This window comes from Odocoileus virginianus, chromosome 21 (assembly GCF_023699985.2).
Source record: "Odocoileus virginianus isolate 20LAN1187 ecotype Illinois chromosome 21, Ovbor_1.2, whole genome shotgun sequence".
NCBI classification, from domain to species: Eukaryota; Metazoa; Chordata; class Mammalia; order Artiodactyla; family Cervidae; genus Odocoileus; species Odocoileus virginianus.
Genome location: NC_069694.1, coordinates 22,250,480 through 22,268,151, shown reverse-complemented (window position 1 = coordinate 22,268,151; position 17,672 = coordinate 22,250,480). Strand labels below are relative to the sequence as shown.

Sequence of the window (17,672 nt, the reverse complement as noted above, 5' to 3'; positions counted from 1 at the left end):
TATTAATCGTTGCTTCCCAGCATGCGGAATCCTCCTGTGCCAGGGATCGAACCTGCACCAGCTGCATTGGCAGGTGGTCTCTTATCCACTGTGCTACCGGGGAAGTCCCCAAATGTTTAGAATTATGTAATTTAACTTTTTAAAGTGTCATAATTTCTTTATTCATTTATTTACACTTTTAATAAAAATTGGATCTTTTATATACTTGGACTCGGCTGAAATTCAGAGATTAAAGAGCTCCCCCATATGATGAAGAGGGGCTGACAAATAACAAGGTGTGTAATCTAACTTCTTAAATGAAGTCCATGCTTGTTTAAAATAGGGAATTGGAAAAGAGGATTGAAATAAGGCTTCTTCTGTTTCCACTGTGATCTTCAGCAGGAGAAGACTACCCACCTATACTGGTCATCAATGATTTTGTCTATGTTTCCATAAAATCTTTGAGTAATTGATAAATTTTTGTTTGTGTAATTTTAGCTATCCAACTTGACAAAGTCAATCTTCAAGTATACTGTGCCTGGTCTCTCCTGGATAACTTTGAGTGGAACCAGGGATATAACAGCCGGTTTGGTCTCTTCCACATTGATTTTGAAGATGCAGCAAGACCCCGAGTCCCTTACACATCAGCCAAGGAGTATGCTAAGATCATCCGAAACAATGGCCTGGAGGGACCTCCATAGAAAGCACAGCTGGGTAATTTCACCTGGAGAAGGACTCTCTGCCCTCGGAAATGGAATCTGCTTTGGTGATCCTGCAGACATCCTCAGGTTGCTTTGGTAACCAGCGTTTCCTACCAGCTGATCTGTGATCATGAAGTCTGAATATGTAGTGCCTGGAAATTATTTAATGATGGCTTTTACTCTATTTGTATTTGATCAATGAGGCTTTTGAAAAAGTAGAAAACCACTGCAATGGATTTTTGTATTAAGAAATCAGATGGACTTGGTAGCTTCAATTTAAATCCTTAGATTTTTTTTTTCTAGAAAAAGTAATCCAAAATTTATAAACAGGGTGTGCTCATGATTTGCAGCTCTAAGAACAAATCACTTAATTTAAGAAGGCTTGTTTATGAATCTATTTTTTTTTTGTTTACATCAACTGTTATTTGCCTTAGCAGGTCCACTGTCCATAACTTTCTACTATTTAATCTAGTATAGATATCAAAATTAAAAGTTAGTCACATTATCAGAGAACTTCAGGAGAGAGTTCTGCAGAGCTAAAAAGAAAAAGAACTGGCAGGGTATCTGAAATTGTATTTGAACATTTGGAAAACTTATGAATAGACATGATAGAACTGATGAAGCATTTTAAAAAATTAATAAAGGGCACATTAAAAAAGTCACATTATATCTTTATACATTCTGTTCATCAAAGGAGTTAATTAATAACGTACTTAATAAAATTGATTGGTTCATGTGTTTGGCACATAGCTATGCATGAGCAAGTACATGTCTCTCTTGTCTGATAAACCTTTGGAAAATAGTAAATTAATAACACAAACCAGAATGCGAATAGCAAAAGAAGTATTTGAGCATTGTCATTTAAGAGCAATTGGATTTCTACACTATTAGTTACTTAGTTCAGTCACTCAGTCGTGTCCGACTCTGCGACGCCATGAACTGCAGCATGCTAGGCTTCCCTGTCCATCACCAACTCCCTGAGCTTGCTCAAACTCATGTCCAGCAAGTCGGTGATGCCATCCAACCATCTCATCCTCTGTTGTCCTCTTCCCCTCCTGCCTTCAGTCTTTCTCAGGATCAGGGTCTTTCCCAATGAGTCAGTTCTTCACATCAGGTGGCCAAAGTATTGAAGTTTCAGCTTCAGCATCAGTCCTTCCAATGAATATTCAGGACTGATTTCCTTTAGGATACACTGGTTGGATCTCTTTTCAGGCCAAAGTACTCTCAAGAGTCTTTTCCAACACCATAGTTCAAAAGCATCAATTCTTTGGCTCTCAGCTTTCTTTATAGTCCAACTCTCACATCCATACATGACCACTGGAAAAACCATAGCTTTGACTAGATGGAGCTTTTTTGGTAAAGTAATGTCTCTGCTTTTTAATATGCTGTCTATATTGGTCATAGCTTCTCTTCCAAGGAGCAAGCTTTAATTTCATGGCTGCTATCACTATCTGCAGTGATTTTGGAGCCCAAAAAATAAAGTCCGTCACAGTTTCAATTGTTCCCCATTTGTTTGCCATGAAGTGATGGGACCGGATGCCATGATCTTAGTTTTTTGAATGTTGAGTTTTAAGCCAACTTTTTCACTCTCCTCTTTCACTTTTATCAAGAGGCTCTTTAGTTCCTCTTAGCTTTCTGCCATAAGGGTGGTGTCATCTGTATATGAGGTTATTGATATTTCTCCCAGCAATCTTGATTCCAACTTGTGCTTTATCCAGCCTGGCATTTGGCATGATGTACTCTGAATATAAGTTAAATAAGCAGGGTGACAATGTACAGCCTTGACATACTCCTTTCTCAATTTGGAACCAGTCTGTTGTTCCATGTCCGGTTCTAACTGTTGCTTTTTGACCTACATACAGATTTCTCAGGAGGCAGGTAAGGTGATCTGGTATTCCTATCTCTTTCAGAATTTTCCACAGTTTGTTGTGACCTACACAGTCAAAGGCTTTGGCATAATAGTGACACCACATTAAAAACAAAAGAAGGAGCAGAGTATAGTCTCTACTTTTGGGTATTTTTAAAAATTAAGGATCCATTAGAACATTGATGACAACCAGGAAATAAGTACGAGTTAACTGACTGACATGAGCAGAAGCAAAGGAGGGTATAGTTTGTTACCTTGGTGTTTGAAATGTCTAAGATTTATGTGAGGGTGGTTGGCCTTGGATATTTTACTGAGCTTCCTCAGTAAAGACTGAAGGAGATGTAGGGCCCCCTCTGGACTTCATGGCTTCACTCCAGTGAATCTTTTACATATGTACAGTTTGTGCCTTCACATACATATTCAAGTAATACTTACTAAGCATTCATGTATCAGGCTTGAAGTGGTGAAATAAGTATTATCATCCCACTTTGCAGACTGAAACACTGAGGCCACACCAATGGTCATCTTCCTTAAGCCACTTCTGTGTTTACTGGCCCTGGCTCTTCCCTGGCATCAGCTCTGTTTCTGTCTAGCACAATCTAGATCGGTTCAGTTCAGTCACTCATTCCTGTCCAACTCTTTGTTACCCCATGGACTAGAGCATGCCAGGCCTCCCTGTCCATCACCAATTCCCGGAGTTTACTCAAACTCATGTCCATTGAGCCGGTGATGCCATCCAACCATCTCATCCTCTGCCATCCCCTTCTTCTCTCGCCTTCAGTCTTTCCCAGCATCAGGGTCTTTTCAAATGAGTCAGTTCTTTACATCAGGTGGCCATCAGTCTAGATCAAGGTGTCACAGAAGTTGTTTCTGCATTTTTTTTTAAAGTAAGAAAGAAACAAATGTATCGAGTTACTTTATGCAGGAGGAAATGGGGAAGTTGGTTTTCTGTACTCTCCTTCTGCTTTCTTGAGGAAATGGCAGATATTTTGTGATTCTCCTAAGGCTTCAGGCCTGAGCAGACATTCTGTCATTTTTATTTTTATTTATTTTTTCCATTTATTTTTATTAGTTGGAGGCTAATTACTTTACAACATTGCAGTGGTTTTTCTCATACATTGAAATGAATTAGCCATGGATTTACATGTATTCCCCATCCCGGCCCCCCTCCCACCTCCCTCTCCACCCAATCCCTCTGGGTCTTCCCAGTGCACCAGGCCCGAGCACTTGTCTCATGCACCCAACCTGGGCTGGTGATCTGTTTCACCCTAGATAATATACATGTTTTGATGCTGTTCTCTTGAAACATCCCACCCTCGCCTTCTCCGAGTCCACAAGTCTGTTCTATACATCTGAGGCTCTTTTTCTGTTTTGCATATAGGGTTATCGTTACCATCTTTCTAAATTCCATATATATGTGTTAGTATACTGTAATGGTCTTTATCTTTCTGGCTTACTTTGCTCTGTATAATGGGCTCCAGTTTCATCCATCTCATTAGAACTGATTCAAATGAATTCTTTTTAATGGCTGAGTAATATTCCATGGTGTATATGTACCACAGCTTCCTCATTCTGTCCTGTTATTTTTAAAAAGCACTATGGTCACTGCTATATTTAAAATGTATAACCAACAATGACCTACTACTATATACCACATGGAACTCTGCTCTACCTTATGTGGTAGCCTGGATGCAAGGGAGGGTTTGAGGGAGAATGGATACATGTATATGTATGGCTGAGTCCCTTTGCTGTTCATCTGAAACTACCACAACATTGTTAAGTGGCTATACTCCAATACAAAATAAAAAGTTAATAACAACAAAACACTGTGGTCAGTTTCTGGACTGTTTTCATGTTCATAATCAGGAAATTATTTGTATCAAAGTACATTCTCTCAGCAACTTTGGTCAGAGTGAGAAAGAAATGATCGTAGTAGTTCAATAAATGTGGATGCACTAGGGAAAATTATATTAAGATTAAAATGGTGTACATAGGAAATTCTATTGCATCTTTGCCACTGGTTTGTTATTTTTATTGTTCAATGAGACATAATCTCACAATTTGTGTTCATTTAGACAGCAGGTTTCCAAATCTTATTTTATTCCTCTCCTATCCAGCCTGTCTTTTTCATTTTTACCATGTATCTTATTTACAATTTATGTGCCTTTCCTTATATTATCTTGCAAGATAACTGAGCTTTCCTTTTAATTAGGACGTTGCTTTGAATATTACTTATCCTATAGAACATATTTATAAGTTTTACAGCAATACAAATGAGCATTGTATTTTCGTTACCAAAACCAGAAAATTGTTACTCGCACTGTGATAAAATGATCTGTCACTTTTGGTCTGCCAGGTGAAACAAACAATCTAGCTGCAGTGGCCATGCAGCCTGGCAGTGTGGTGGCCTGCACAGACTTCTGCTGTATTTGAAAGGCCAGCTCTTTGTCCCGGAGATGGATCAACCAAAGTGTTTCCCTCATTAGCCCTGTAAATAAAAATTAAATTAGGTTAAACAGAGGGGGAAAAAAATCCACCAGCACAAACCCTAACAGCCTTGGTAGTATTTTAATTAATGTTATTTTTAAATTGCTTATATTGGCATTTGGGAACAAAATTGATTGGCTTTTGCCTGTCAGAGAAACAGAACTTGGATTCTTTGGACAGAAAAACAGGAGTTGTTAATTATACTTAAAAATCCATAGATACTGGACTTCAGATGTCTTGAAGGTCATCTGAGACTTGTAAAGCACATGTTTTATGTCTGTTTTATCTAAGGAGAAACTTGAATATCACAATGATGGATTGGATCCACTTGTATTTCTCTTTACCCTCCTTCTTTGATTTTTTTTTTTTTAAAAGAGATGTGAACACATTATTAGCATCCTGGGGATCACTTTTAGAGTTTTTTTTTGATAGTTTTAATTTTAGGGTAATTCATTTCTGAGTTCCTAAAAACATGCAGAAAGTAATAGTATTCCCTTTTCATTTTGTTATGTGAGGCTGGTTTTAAAATTCCTGTGAACACCAGGAAATGTCCGCTTAAGTCCTTTATTGAATGAACAGTACAAGTTCTCATTAAGAAACCCATAAACTAAGACACTTGCAACCTTGATATTTGGCAGCAGAGTGCCAGTCAGGCTTTTGTGGTCTGGGAATTTGTGTTTGGCCTGTAGGTTTTAATTATTTTTGTGAATGAGAGAATAATGAATACATTTGTAATATATTGAAAAAATTCTCCAGCACTGGCTGACCAAAAAGTAGATTTATATGGTAATCCTTAAACACCAACTCTATTGCTCAGCGCTAGGCAGAAAGAAAACAGAAGATTGAGCTTCATTATTGAGAGAGCAGAATAAATCAAAGCTGATGGAATTAATACTGTTTAATTACGAGCAGTGTTCCCTACCTGGAGAGCACATACTCATCACTGATCATGATAATTTAGGCCCTAGTTGTCCTGGGAGGGATACAGTACACAGCACAAAGCATGATGAGCCTCAAAGAATGAAATTAGAAGACATTTTGATATAGAGGCACTCATGGTGGCCTTATAGTTATGGGTTGTGGCAGCAGGAAGGGAGAAGAAACCTTATAGATGGTGGCAGTAGGTGAGAGCATTACTTTGCTAGCATGTGAGATGAGTGCAATTGTGCAGTAGTTTGAACATTCTTTGGCACAAACTACTGCATAATTGCACTCATCTCACATGCTAGTAAAGTAATGCTCAAAATTCTCCAAGCCAGGCTTTAACAGTATGTGAACTGTGAATTTCCAGATGTTCAAGCTGGATTTAAGGCAGAGGAACCAGAGATCAAATTGCCAACATCCGCTGGCTCATTGAAAAAGCAAGAGAGTTCTAGAAAAACATCTACTTTTGCTTTATTGACTACACCAAAGCCTTTTACTGTGTGGATTACTACAAACTGTGGAAAATTCTGAAAGAGATGAGAATACCAGACCACCTGACCTACCTCCTGAGAAATCTGTATGCAGGTCAAGAAGCAACAGTTAAAACTGTACATGAAACAACAGACTGGTTCCAAATAGGGAAAGGAGTACGTCAAGGGTGTATATTGTCACCCTGCTTTTTTAACTTTTATGCAGAGTGCATCACGAGAAACGCTGGGCTGGAAGAAGCAAAAGCTGGAATCAAGATTGCCGGGAGAAATATCAATAACCTCAGATATGCACCACCCTTATGGTAGAAAGCTAAGAGGAACTAAAGAGCCTCTTGATGAAAGTGAAAGAGGAGAGTGAAAAAGTTGGCTTAAAACTCAACATTCAAAAAACTAAGGTCATGGCATCCAGTCCCATCACTTCATGGCAAATAGATAGAGAAACAATGGAAACAGTGAGAGACTTTATTTTTTGGGCTCCAAAATCACTGCAGATGGTGACTGCAGCCATGAAATTAAAAGACACTTGCTCCTTGGAAGAAAAGCTATGACCAACCTAGACAGCATATTAAAAAGCAGAGACATTACTTTGCCAAAAAAGGTCCATCTAGTCAAAGCTATGGTTTTTCCAATAGTCATGTATGGATGCGAGAGTTGGACTATAAAGAAAGCTGAGAGACGAAGAATTGATGCTTTTGAACTGTGATGTTGGTGAAAGACTGCAAGGAGATCCAACCAGTCAGTCCTAAAGGAAGTTAGTCCTGAATATTCATTGGAAGGACTGATGCTGAAGCTGAAACTCCAATACTTTGGCCACCTGATGCAAAGAACCGATTCATTGGAAAAGAACCTGATGCTGGGAAAGATTGAAGGCAGAAGGAGAAGGGGATGATAGAGGATGAGATGGTTGGATGGCATAATTGACATGATGTACATGAGTTTGTGTAGGCTCTGGTAGTTGGTGATAGACACCAACAGGGAAGCGTGGCATGCTGCAGACCATGGGATCTCAAAGAGTAGGACACGACTGAGCGATTGAACTGAACTGAATTGAGTAGGTGAGATGGGGAGATGGCAGAAGCTCTGGGTTAGATTTCCAATTGTGAGAGTTAATGTCTCTTGTGGAGAGTAAACGGAACCCAGTTTTCCAGGATTTCCCAAGGTCTCTAAGTATCACCTGACCCATAACTGGTTTATGTGACCTTGCTTGAGTGGTGGTATTGGCCCCTGATACCAGGCCCATAAGGGCTTATCTGGTGGCTCAGTGGTAAAGAACTCACCTGCCAATGCAAGAGATGTGAGTTTGATCCCTAGATTGGGAAGAAACCCTGGAGTAGGAAATCGCAACCTGCTCCAGTATTCTTACCTAGAAAATTCCATGGACAGAGGAGGCCTACTGTCCATGGGGGTCACAAAAAGTCAAACATGACTCAGAGACTGAACACACACAGACACCAGGTCAATAGAGGGTAATCATTAAGAATCTTTAAGAACCAATTCCCCTGCATTTAAATCATATCTCTGACATGGGAGACCTCGGTTCGATCCCTAGGTAGGGAAGATCCCCTGAAGAAGGGGATGACAACCCACTCTAGTATTTCTGTCTGAAAAATTCTACAGGCAAAGGAGCCTGGTGGGCTACAGTCCATATTGTTGCAAAGAGTTGGACACGACTGAGTGGCTAGCACTTTCACTTTCTGATATGTGACATGAAGTACCTTACTGAGTGTCCCTGAGCCTCAGTTTCCCTGTCTGTAAAATGGGCTCCTCATAAGGCTGTTGTGAAGGTTAAACAAGCTGATAGATGTCACATGTTCAGAGATGTTGGACATGATGAGTGTGAGCCATTATGTTTACTTCCTCTGGTTCCTGCAAAGGTTTTTGCTCTGGAAACTTGCGATTCACTGTCTCTCCAATTTTTGTGACAGCATTTTTCTCCTGTGACCTCAATTCTCTGAAAGATCTATGAAGGATTGCTCGTTTTCAGTTTGTTTGGCTTTCTTCTTGTACTTAGGACAGGAGCAGTGACTTACAAGCTCCTTACGCATTGGACTGGCAACTGAAAGTTGCCATTACTTTTATAGTAATTTGAAGTGGTTTCCAGCAGCCTGATCAGTACATATTTATCAAACTAAACTGTGCAATGCATTGTAGAGATGCAAGACTCAGACAACTCATGGTCTGGTTTGGGAACTAGAAGACACGAAATGATGATAAATGATGCTGGGTGAATTTTCCAGATGCTAAGAGAGGGAGGAAATCAACCCTGAGTATTCGTTGGAAGGACTGATGCTTAAACTGAAGCTCCAGTACTTTAGCCATCTGATGCAAACAGCTGACTCATTGGAAAAGACCCTGATGCTAGGCATAATTGAGGGCAGGAGGAGAAGGGGGTGACAGAGGATGAGATGATTGGATGGCATCATCGACTCAATGGGCATGAGTTTGAACAAACTCTGGGATATAGTGAAGGGCAGGGAAGCCTGGCATGCTGCAGTCCATGGGGTCACAAAGAGTTGGACATGACTGAGCAACTGAACACCACCGCCAAAGAGGGGAGAGAGTTCTCTGCTAGGTAGGGTGGTCAGATATGACTCCATAGGCAAGGAAAAATAATGTAATGTAAAAATAATACATTAAAAATATGAAAGTGAAAAGCATACATTTTGCTGGAGTACGAGGCAGGGTCTAGGCCAGTTCTCCTTAGGAGAGCAGATGGGCAGATTGGGACCAATTTATTATCTCTGTCACAATAATGTTTTTTGTTTGCCCTTCTCAATGGCAATCAACTTTGAGGTCTTAATATTTCTAGTATGTAGTGTGATATCTGGTGTAACTAAGCAACTTATAACTGTGTATTAAATATTTGACCTCTGATTTTTCTTCCCCTCATCTGTATTTAAGAATTAAAATAAAACTATGTATTGGGAATTCCCTGGCAGTCCAGTGGTTAGGACTCCAAGAGTCTACTGCAGGGGGCACTCTTTCTATGTCTGGTGTAGGAACCAAGATCCCAAGCACAAAAAACCCACCATAAAACAACACAAAAAAGTCCTACTTTATAGGACTATAGTGAGAATTTATTTACTTATTTTATTTTGCCACCCTGCATGGTATGGGGATTTTAATTCCCTGACCAGGGATTGAACTTGTATCCCTCATATTGCAAGTGCTCAGTCTTAACCTCTGGGCTGCCAGGGAAATCCTCATAGTGAACATTTAGATGAGATGGTACAGTTAACATAACTTAGAACACTCTCCCCTCAGTGATAATTACAGTGTCCTAAAAAGGGTAGCTAGTACTGTTTTTTCTATTAATATTAGTGAAAAGACTCAAAAATTAGGGAATTCATTCCAGGCAGTCACCTCTTGCTACATGCTCACTTTGCTTCCTTATCCCTTTCATTGGTACTAAAACAGTGATTTGGTGAAGGGCATTGATTAGCAGATTTAAGAAAGCAGCAGCTCATCCTTTTGGCCATGGAGGGTTATTCTTCTCTGGACTAGAGTTCCAATTCAGTGCTTCATTCCTCCATTACTTTTCTAAATCCACCCTGCCCAGGGGATGGAGGGCTGCCTTCCAGACAGTGACTTGCCTTTCTAAACTGCTGCCTGCTGAGTAAAGATTTGGGAACCACCCTGCTTTCCAGAATCACTGCAGATGGTGATTACAACAATGAAATTAAAAGACGCTTACTCCTTAGAAGGAAAGTTATGACCAATCTAGACAGCATTTTAAAAAGCAGAGACGCTACTTTGCCAACAAAGGTCCATCTAGTCAAGGCTATGGTTTTTCCAGTGGTCATGTATAGATGTGAGAGTTGGACTATAAAGAAAGCTGAGCACAGAAGAATTGATGCATTTGAACTGTGGTGTTGGAGAAGACTCTTGAGAGTCCCTTGGACTGCAAGGAGATCCAACCAGTCCATCCTAAGGGAGATTAGTCCTGGGTGTTCATCGGAAGGACTGATGTTGAAGCTGAAACCTCAGTACTTTGGCCAACTCCAGTACTGATGTGAAGAGTTGACTCATTTGAAAAGACCCTGATGCTGGGAAAGATTGAGGGCAGGAGGAGAAGGGGAACGACAGAGGATGAGATGGTTGGATGGCATCATAGACTCGACGGACATGCATTTGGGTGGACTCTGGGAGTTGGTGATGGACAGGGAGGCCTGGTGTGCTGTGGTTCATGGGGTCGCAAAGAGTCGGACACGACTGAGCGACTGAACTGAACTGAACTGCTTCCCAGGTGGCTCAGCTGGTAAAGAATCCACCTGCAACATGGGAGACCTGGGTTCGGTCACAGCTACCCACTCCAATAGCCTGACCTGGAGAATTCCACAGATGGAAGAGCCTGGTGGGCTACAATCCATGGGGTCACAAAGAGTCAGACACTACTGAGTAATTAACACTTTTCACTGCTTCAAATATGATTCTTTGTTGGGCTCCGTGACCCTTTTGTGGGTTCAGTTCACATGTCAGGCAGAACTGAAAACATTTTATTTGCATAGCCACAGAGAAGACTGGTGTAGAAATCACACTTGTTTTCTACTCTCTCTTTTTCCTCCCCATAAATGACAATACATGGCTCTTAGCACTTTAATAGACTGCGAATTGATTCATGTGCAAGATGGAATTAGTGAAAGGGTTTGACTGAGAGTAATTTTTTTTTCTCTTTTCTGTGTTTCATTTTACAGTAGAATGGGCTCTGAACACCTTCCAGATTCTCTTCCTTCTGATCACACTGTCTATTATAATTCCGCCCGATGGCAAACTTCTCTTTATTGACTAAATTACATTTAATCCTGTTAGGATCACTTTTTATTGAAAGGCATGCATTGTGATGGCGTTGACGGGAGTCCAGAAGCCAAGATGCCCAGCTAGAGGAAAATAAACTCTTGGAGTTTCCTAATGCTTGTCATTTTCATGCTGGGCCCAGCTGTGTAGCCTCTTGAAGGATGTAGAGGATTGGGGTGTTCAGTGCCGATAATGGTGGGCTCCTGGGTGGTGTGGAAAACTCTCGACCACAAGGAAGTAATCTTTTGAGCCCAGTGGACTAAGAACCAAAGGCCATTTTGTGCTAAGATAGTATAATTCTATTAGTGAAAGGCCCTTGCAGGGGGAAATTGCCTGTGCTAAAATCTGTGCACAAATTAAAATAACTGGGCTAAGGGGGGAAATATCTCTATAAAAGGCTTTATAACTCTATTGGATAATAATATCCTTGTCACATTCGGAGTTGGAGACCTAAAGATACAGGAGCTGTTTTTAAACAACATATGGGCCTTCTCTACTAAACTTAAATTGGACAATACATCCATTCTTGGGTACTTATTTGACAAATTTGAATGCTATGCCAAAGCATACTTTTGTTCTTATCAAGAAAAAGGGAGAACAGAAATCTCTGAATATTATTGCTGTGTGTTGACATCTTATAAGATTTATGTAATCTAAAAGCCCTATTTTGGCTAAATGTTTTGTGTCTGTAAGTTCCCTGTAATTTGCGTGGTATTGTTTTTTTTGGCAAGGAGTATTAATATTTCTGTTTGATATGGCTTGTAAAATTTATTTAAACGCACACCTCTGTTTGGAATCACTTCATTAGGAGGGGGTGAACTGGGAAAAAGGAAAAGCTGTCAGCACAAATGCTGTTCCTCCTCCAGGGTGACAGAAGTCGAAAGTCCAAAGGACTTTAGCAGCTGAATAGCTGACTCCATGTATCACAGGGCTGACTGCATGGCAGCCCCTCCTCACGGATTGGGTGACAGCTGCGGATTTAAAGTTTACGCTACATTTCTCTAATTCTATGACAAAGACAACGTGAGCAACAGACTGTCACATATTTGAAAATTATGTCGTGGAAGTAAATACACAGTTTATAATTCTATAAAAGGAGGAAGGCAACATTTATTCTGGAATTAACCTATAACAAAACAGATAATTCTTTGAGCTCTCGAAATGGACTACAGTATCTAGTCCTGGTACATCTTTCTCCTAAATTATAGCAAAATTAAGATAATAACCAACGGGTTTTACTTCCTCCTGCCCTTCTGTCTCCTTTCATTCTCTTCCTCCTCCCGACCTCCCTGTTTTCCTTCCCTCCTTTTCTCCCTTTCATTTTCTTCCCCATCTCATTCTCTTCCTAACTCTCCATCTACTCACTTATTCGCTCACCCACTTGTTCACTTAGTCCTCCTCTTAACCTTTCATGAGACATGTATTAAGAACCTATTTTAGCTCAGGCGTGGTATGACTACATTTTGATCAAGACACACACAGCTTTGGTCCTCATGAAGCTTACAATTTGTGTAGAAATGGTGCTGGATTCCCCAAAGAAAGACCGACCCGCTCAGGCACCCGCCAGAGATGTGCCCTCCCTTTCCTATTTAAAAATTAAGCTTGGTATATGATACTTGGAGTAAAACATTGGAGCAGTCATCATGGGAAATAAAATCTTGCTGGACATCTTAAACTTACTTAAAAGTTTTTATTTTCTTCTTAATTTCAAAATCCATATGGTGTTGGAAGAGACACCATTATCCTGTCAGAGCTTAGGGCCTCTAAAAGTCTTAATTGAGAACATGTGGGGAACAAGTAATTAGATAGTGACATTGAACAAGTAATTAGAAGTGTGATGAGGACGGTAGAGGAGAAGCAGAGTGCTAAGGAGCATGTGACGGGGGGCCTAACCTCCCTTCTTTTTTCTTGATGAAATCCAACACATGCACATTTCAAACTACAACGGCATCAAGCCCCTGAAAGGGTTTATGTTTACAATCAGCCTGCAGTGCGTAAGGGTTGGAGAGAAGTGATCACTCTTACGGACTGCCTATGAATTGGATAAAAGCACAGTTCTGGGCAGACTAAGAAGGAATTGAAGACCCCTGAGAAAGGATTTGCAAGGCTAGAATAAAGATTTTTTACCCTGACAAAATTGAGTGGTTGAACGATCTTGACTTCAAAAAGTAAAAATCATTTTCTTCATCTCCAAATGGTAAGGAAAAAGGTAAAGCGAAGGTACATGTAACGGGACACATCACTGGCGTTGCATAGATAAACTTTAAACATTCTGCTCCTCGTGGCTTTGAGGTCTTCTGGAGGCATAATAGAAAATCTGTTGACATAAAGACTAATTCCTGGGGTGGCTTTACCATAAACCGGAAGTAGGAACGTATTACACGGTCCTTACGATGTCTGATGGAAAATTGTATGGGAATCATAGGAAGAACGCAGTGCAGTCTGTTGATAGGCTACAAATCAGACGTTACAGAATAATTGGGTGACAGCAATACTGTGGCGTTTCTGGAAGTTCCTTTTTCTGTGGCTTTTGGCAATCTGTCATTTTTGGGGGGAATCAGGGCTGCCGGTTTTCTCAGTTCCAATTCTGGCTGGCTGGGTGAAATCTTTTGGTCAGGAGTGGCTGAACCTCCTTCGAGAGTAATAGAGTCTCAGGGAAAAATGCTATAGTTTAAGTATTTAATGCTGTAAAAAACAAAAGAGAAACAGGAAATGAGATATCTTCCTATGAAGCAACCCGTTCCTGTTAGGGAATCCCACTCATCATTTTTATTTTCTGGCATATTTCCCCGCTATACAATTCTTATTATTCAAATTTATTAAGGCTTAAAAAATTTAGACCTTAAACAAAAAAACCTTTCTGTCCCCATAAGCTTAAAACCGAGGATGCATATTACATTGATTGTTCACTCTTCACTTCCTAAGATGCTTTATCTTTAGTCTCATCTGAGCTCCGCCAGTGTGAGCTGTTCTAAGAGAAGTAGACTATGCTGAACCCTGGTGGAAATTTGAACGTTGATGTGTCCTCGAAGCATACCTATGAGATATACTGAGAGCACAGCAAAATTGAGAATCCCCACTGTGGGGTATCCAGAAATCCTTTATTTGGCCGCTAAACTGTTCATAGAGCTTATCACTTTCAAGTGGCGACAGAAAATCATTGAGAAAGGTCCTTCCTGTCCAGCAATGACAAAGAAAACATCCTTGAGTATCAGTTGTCCTGGTGGTGGTGATTCTGAGCTCTGGGCACATGCAGAGTAGCTTGCCAGGCAGCCCTGAAGGCTTTACTTGAAAATAGGATTTTCCCTAAAGTTTTGGGGCTATGGGTTTACTTGTGTTTTAATAATCATTATTGGAAGATTTCCCTTATGAGGCTGAATTGTCCTTCTATAATGCTTCTAAGGGAGGATAATAGATAAGAGGAGAAAGCATACTAAAAAAGAGGCCATGACTGAAGGACTAGCAGATCACTGAGGGCATTCCTTAGCTCTCAGAAGAGTGAAACAGCAGCAGCTGAAAGATGCAAATCCTAGTTAATAGCTTGGCTTCCAGAGCCAGACAGACAGAGCTGAATTCATTGCTCCACACTTTCTGGTTAGCTTGGCTGGGCAAATTAACTTTTCAGAACCTCAGTTTCCTCATTTACAAAAGTAGCTGAAAAATATTTCCTTCCTTACAGATAATATGAACATTAGTTAGAATGTCTGTTAATCCCAATTAGATTGTATGTTTCTTTAGGTAAAAGAATAAGGACTTTACAGAGCTAGTATAAAACTAGTATGAGCAACTGCTACTGGATGCTGGTCATGCCTTTCTCCAGTGTGTTACCCCATCTCATTGTGGTCAGTTTCATGTTCACGATGCAGGTAACACTTAAATATACTTTCTGAATTTATTGAATAAGGGTGGCCTATTTAGTGTGAGTCAACCTTTCTTCACCTCTCACACCCTCCTTAAAATATATGGGAATTTTAATTTGGACAACCTATTATTAAAAAGATGGAATGATAAAATGTCTTTGCAGTCCCCCATGTCATAGTTTTTCCTAGGGACATGCTTCATTAAAATTTGACACAAGGGAGGTTTTTTTTTTTTTTTTTTTTTTTTTATACAGGATGAAATATATGCAAAAGACCATGACTATGTTACTATCATAGTTTGTATTCTTGAAGTTTGGATCTAATTTTTGATTTAGGCGTTTTGCCCCCAATGAAATATTATATGTTATAATGTAGCAGCTAATAAGATCTGATACAGTGACTTTAAATTGAATTTCATTAAAAAAATAAGAGCATAAAATGTCTTCCTAATAGTCTTAATTAGGGAAAATGGAAGATCATAGTATTTCTATATTAATGCACCAACTTAGATAATTGGGATAATATGAAATGTGCAGTGAGAAAAATAGGAAGTTTGAAGCCAAGGGAAAAATAACCCCCTACTTTCCAGTTTCTAGGATTTTTTGTTTTGGACCAAGGAAGCTCACCAGATGTCAAACACAATGTCTGAAAGTAATTATTCTTTTTCATGCATACGAGTCAGTATCGTACTACCGCAGCCCTTGTTTCGTAGTGACTTCTTTCCTGGGAAAGGCATTGTTCCCAGCTCACTGCTTCACAACTGCCTCTCGTCTCTTGATTAGGACATTGTATGAAAACAGTGCATTCGTTGCAGGGTTCTCACTAATCTCTCTCCTTTCATCCAGAGCCTTCCCATTTTTCAGAGAGCTCTGTCTTTGCATTTTTAATTGAATGCTCCTAAAAGTTGATTTTCATGAATTCTGCTTTCCTGAAATCTTTGTTCACACCTCACTATGAAGGTCTTATCTGTCTCTTTTATATTTCAGTCTGGTTGGAGAGTAAAATTAGTTGTGATTTCCTAATTGGAAGCTACATGGGGCATCCACATGATGATAACTGTACTGAGAACTCAATCTACGCAAGCACTCTGAAACAGAAGGTCGCCATTTTGTAAAACCATAGAAAATGCTACCAGGCATTTTGCAGAATTGTCAATCAGGATAGAATGGACACTAATTGCTTCTCCCACAGCTGTTAACATTCCTCTTCAGTGGCCAAGCAACCCTTAAGACAGGAACAAACTCTTTTAGATGTCTGAAAATTTCCTACAAACTGAAGTACAGGTTTCCAAGGTGACTTCTGTGCCCAGCTGTCCATTGATTAACATGAATGAAGAGCTAACATTTCTGAACAAATAAAGTATTTTAGAGAGAATGATCTGATTCTCCTGAAAGGATGTAGTGATCAGACAAATAAATTTCTAGTTATAATTTTGGGGAGTGTTTGTGTTACTATGGTATTATATTTTACTTTTAACAGTGTTCTCCAAAGTAGATATAAAAAGTGAGCATATCAAAGGATGGATAAATCAATCCAATAGCGTCCATACTCATAACGAGTTAAGACTTTCTTCTATATTTTTACCTAAAAATTAAAAAAAAAGTAAGCTTTGCTAGTATTTAAAGTAAAAATTTGTGGTAGGACATGTTTATAGTTCATAAATAGATATACATATATTGTGATTGAATGCTCTGAAAATTTTTACTAATGAGAGTGTATGTTAGTTATCTGTATTGGTGTATAACAATTATTCCAGAATATAACATCTTAAAACAGCAAGCATTTACAGTCTCACAGTTTTTATGGGTCAGGAATCTGGGTGTAATTTAGCTGGCTGCCTGTAGCCCAAGGTCTCTTATGAATTTGAAATAAAGCTGTTGACTAGGGCTGTGGTCATGTTTTAGGCTGAACTAGAGGAGATTCTGTTTTAGGTTCACTCACCTATTTAATTGGTAAAATTCAGCCCCTGTCAGACTGTTTGAAGGCTTAAGTCCTTCACTGGCTGTTAGCTGGAGGCCCTTCTCCTTCCCTTGCCTTTTTATCGGGTAGCTCACAATATGGCAGCTGACTTTCCTTAAGAGAAGATGAATGAGAGCGGTAGGGAACACATCCAAGTCAGAAGCCAAACTCTTTTACAACTTAATCTGAGAAGAAGCATTCCATCCATTTTTCCATGTTCTGTTTAGTGAAATTCCAAGTTCTATACGGTGTTCTGTGCTTAGTCTACTACTCAGTCACGTCTGACTCTTTGTGACTCTTTCGACTGTAACCTGCCAGGCTCCTCTGTTCATGGGATTCTCCAGGCAGGAAAACTGGAGTGGGTTGCCATGCCCTCCTGCAGGGGATCTTACCAACCCAGGAATTGCACCCTTGTCTCCTGTTTCTCCTGCACTGGCAGGTAGGTTCTTTACCACTGTTCAGTAGAATAGAATAGGATAGAATCAAGTCAAACAGAAATGAGTTGCTGGATCTAGCCACTCAACAGGAGCAGGTTATTTGCTTGCGTTACTTCAGTTGTATCTGACTCTTTGCAACCCCATGGACTGTAGCCCGCCAGGTTCCTCTCTCC

At 39.9% G+C, this 17,672-nt stretch overlaps 1 protein-coding gene and 1 long non-coding RNA gene across 5 annotated transcripts in view; one reads left to right on the top strand and one right to left on the bottom strand.

Annotated features, from left to right (window-relative positions):
- Positions 1-17,672, top strand: part of LOC110127253 (cytosolic beta-glucosidase) — a 217,055-nt gene that overhangs the window by 121,157 nt on the left and 78,226 nt on the right. Inside the window, exon 5 of one of the 4 annotated variants that reach the window (XM_020877389.2) lies at positions 478-1,429. The exons of the other annotated variants lie outside the window; for them this stretch is intronic. Within the exon in view, the coding sequence (XP_020733048.2) occupies positions 478-680 (203 nt within the window). The 3' untranslated portion in view covers positions 681-1,429. Of the gene's footprint in view, positions 1-477; positions 1,430-17,672 lie in introns of those variants that run through there. 4 annotated transcript variants of the gene reach the window in all.
- LOC110127252 (uncharacterized) lies at positions 13,184-17,301 on the bottom strand. The gene is made up of 2 exons (XR_002310731.2): positions 17,045-17,301; positions 13,184-13,928 (listed from the first exon to the last, which is right to left on the bottom strand). It is a non-coding gene; the product is annotated as an uncharacterized lncRNA (long non-coding RNA).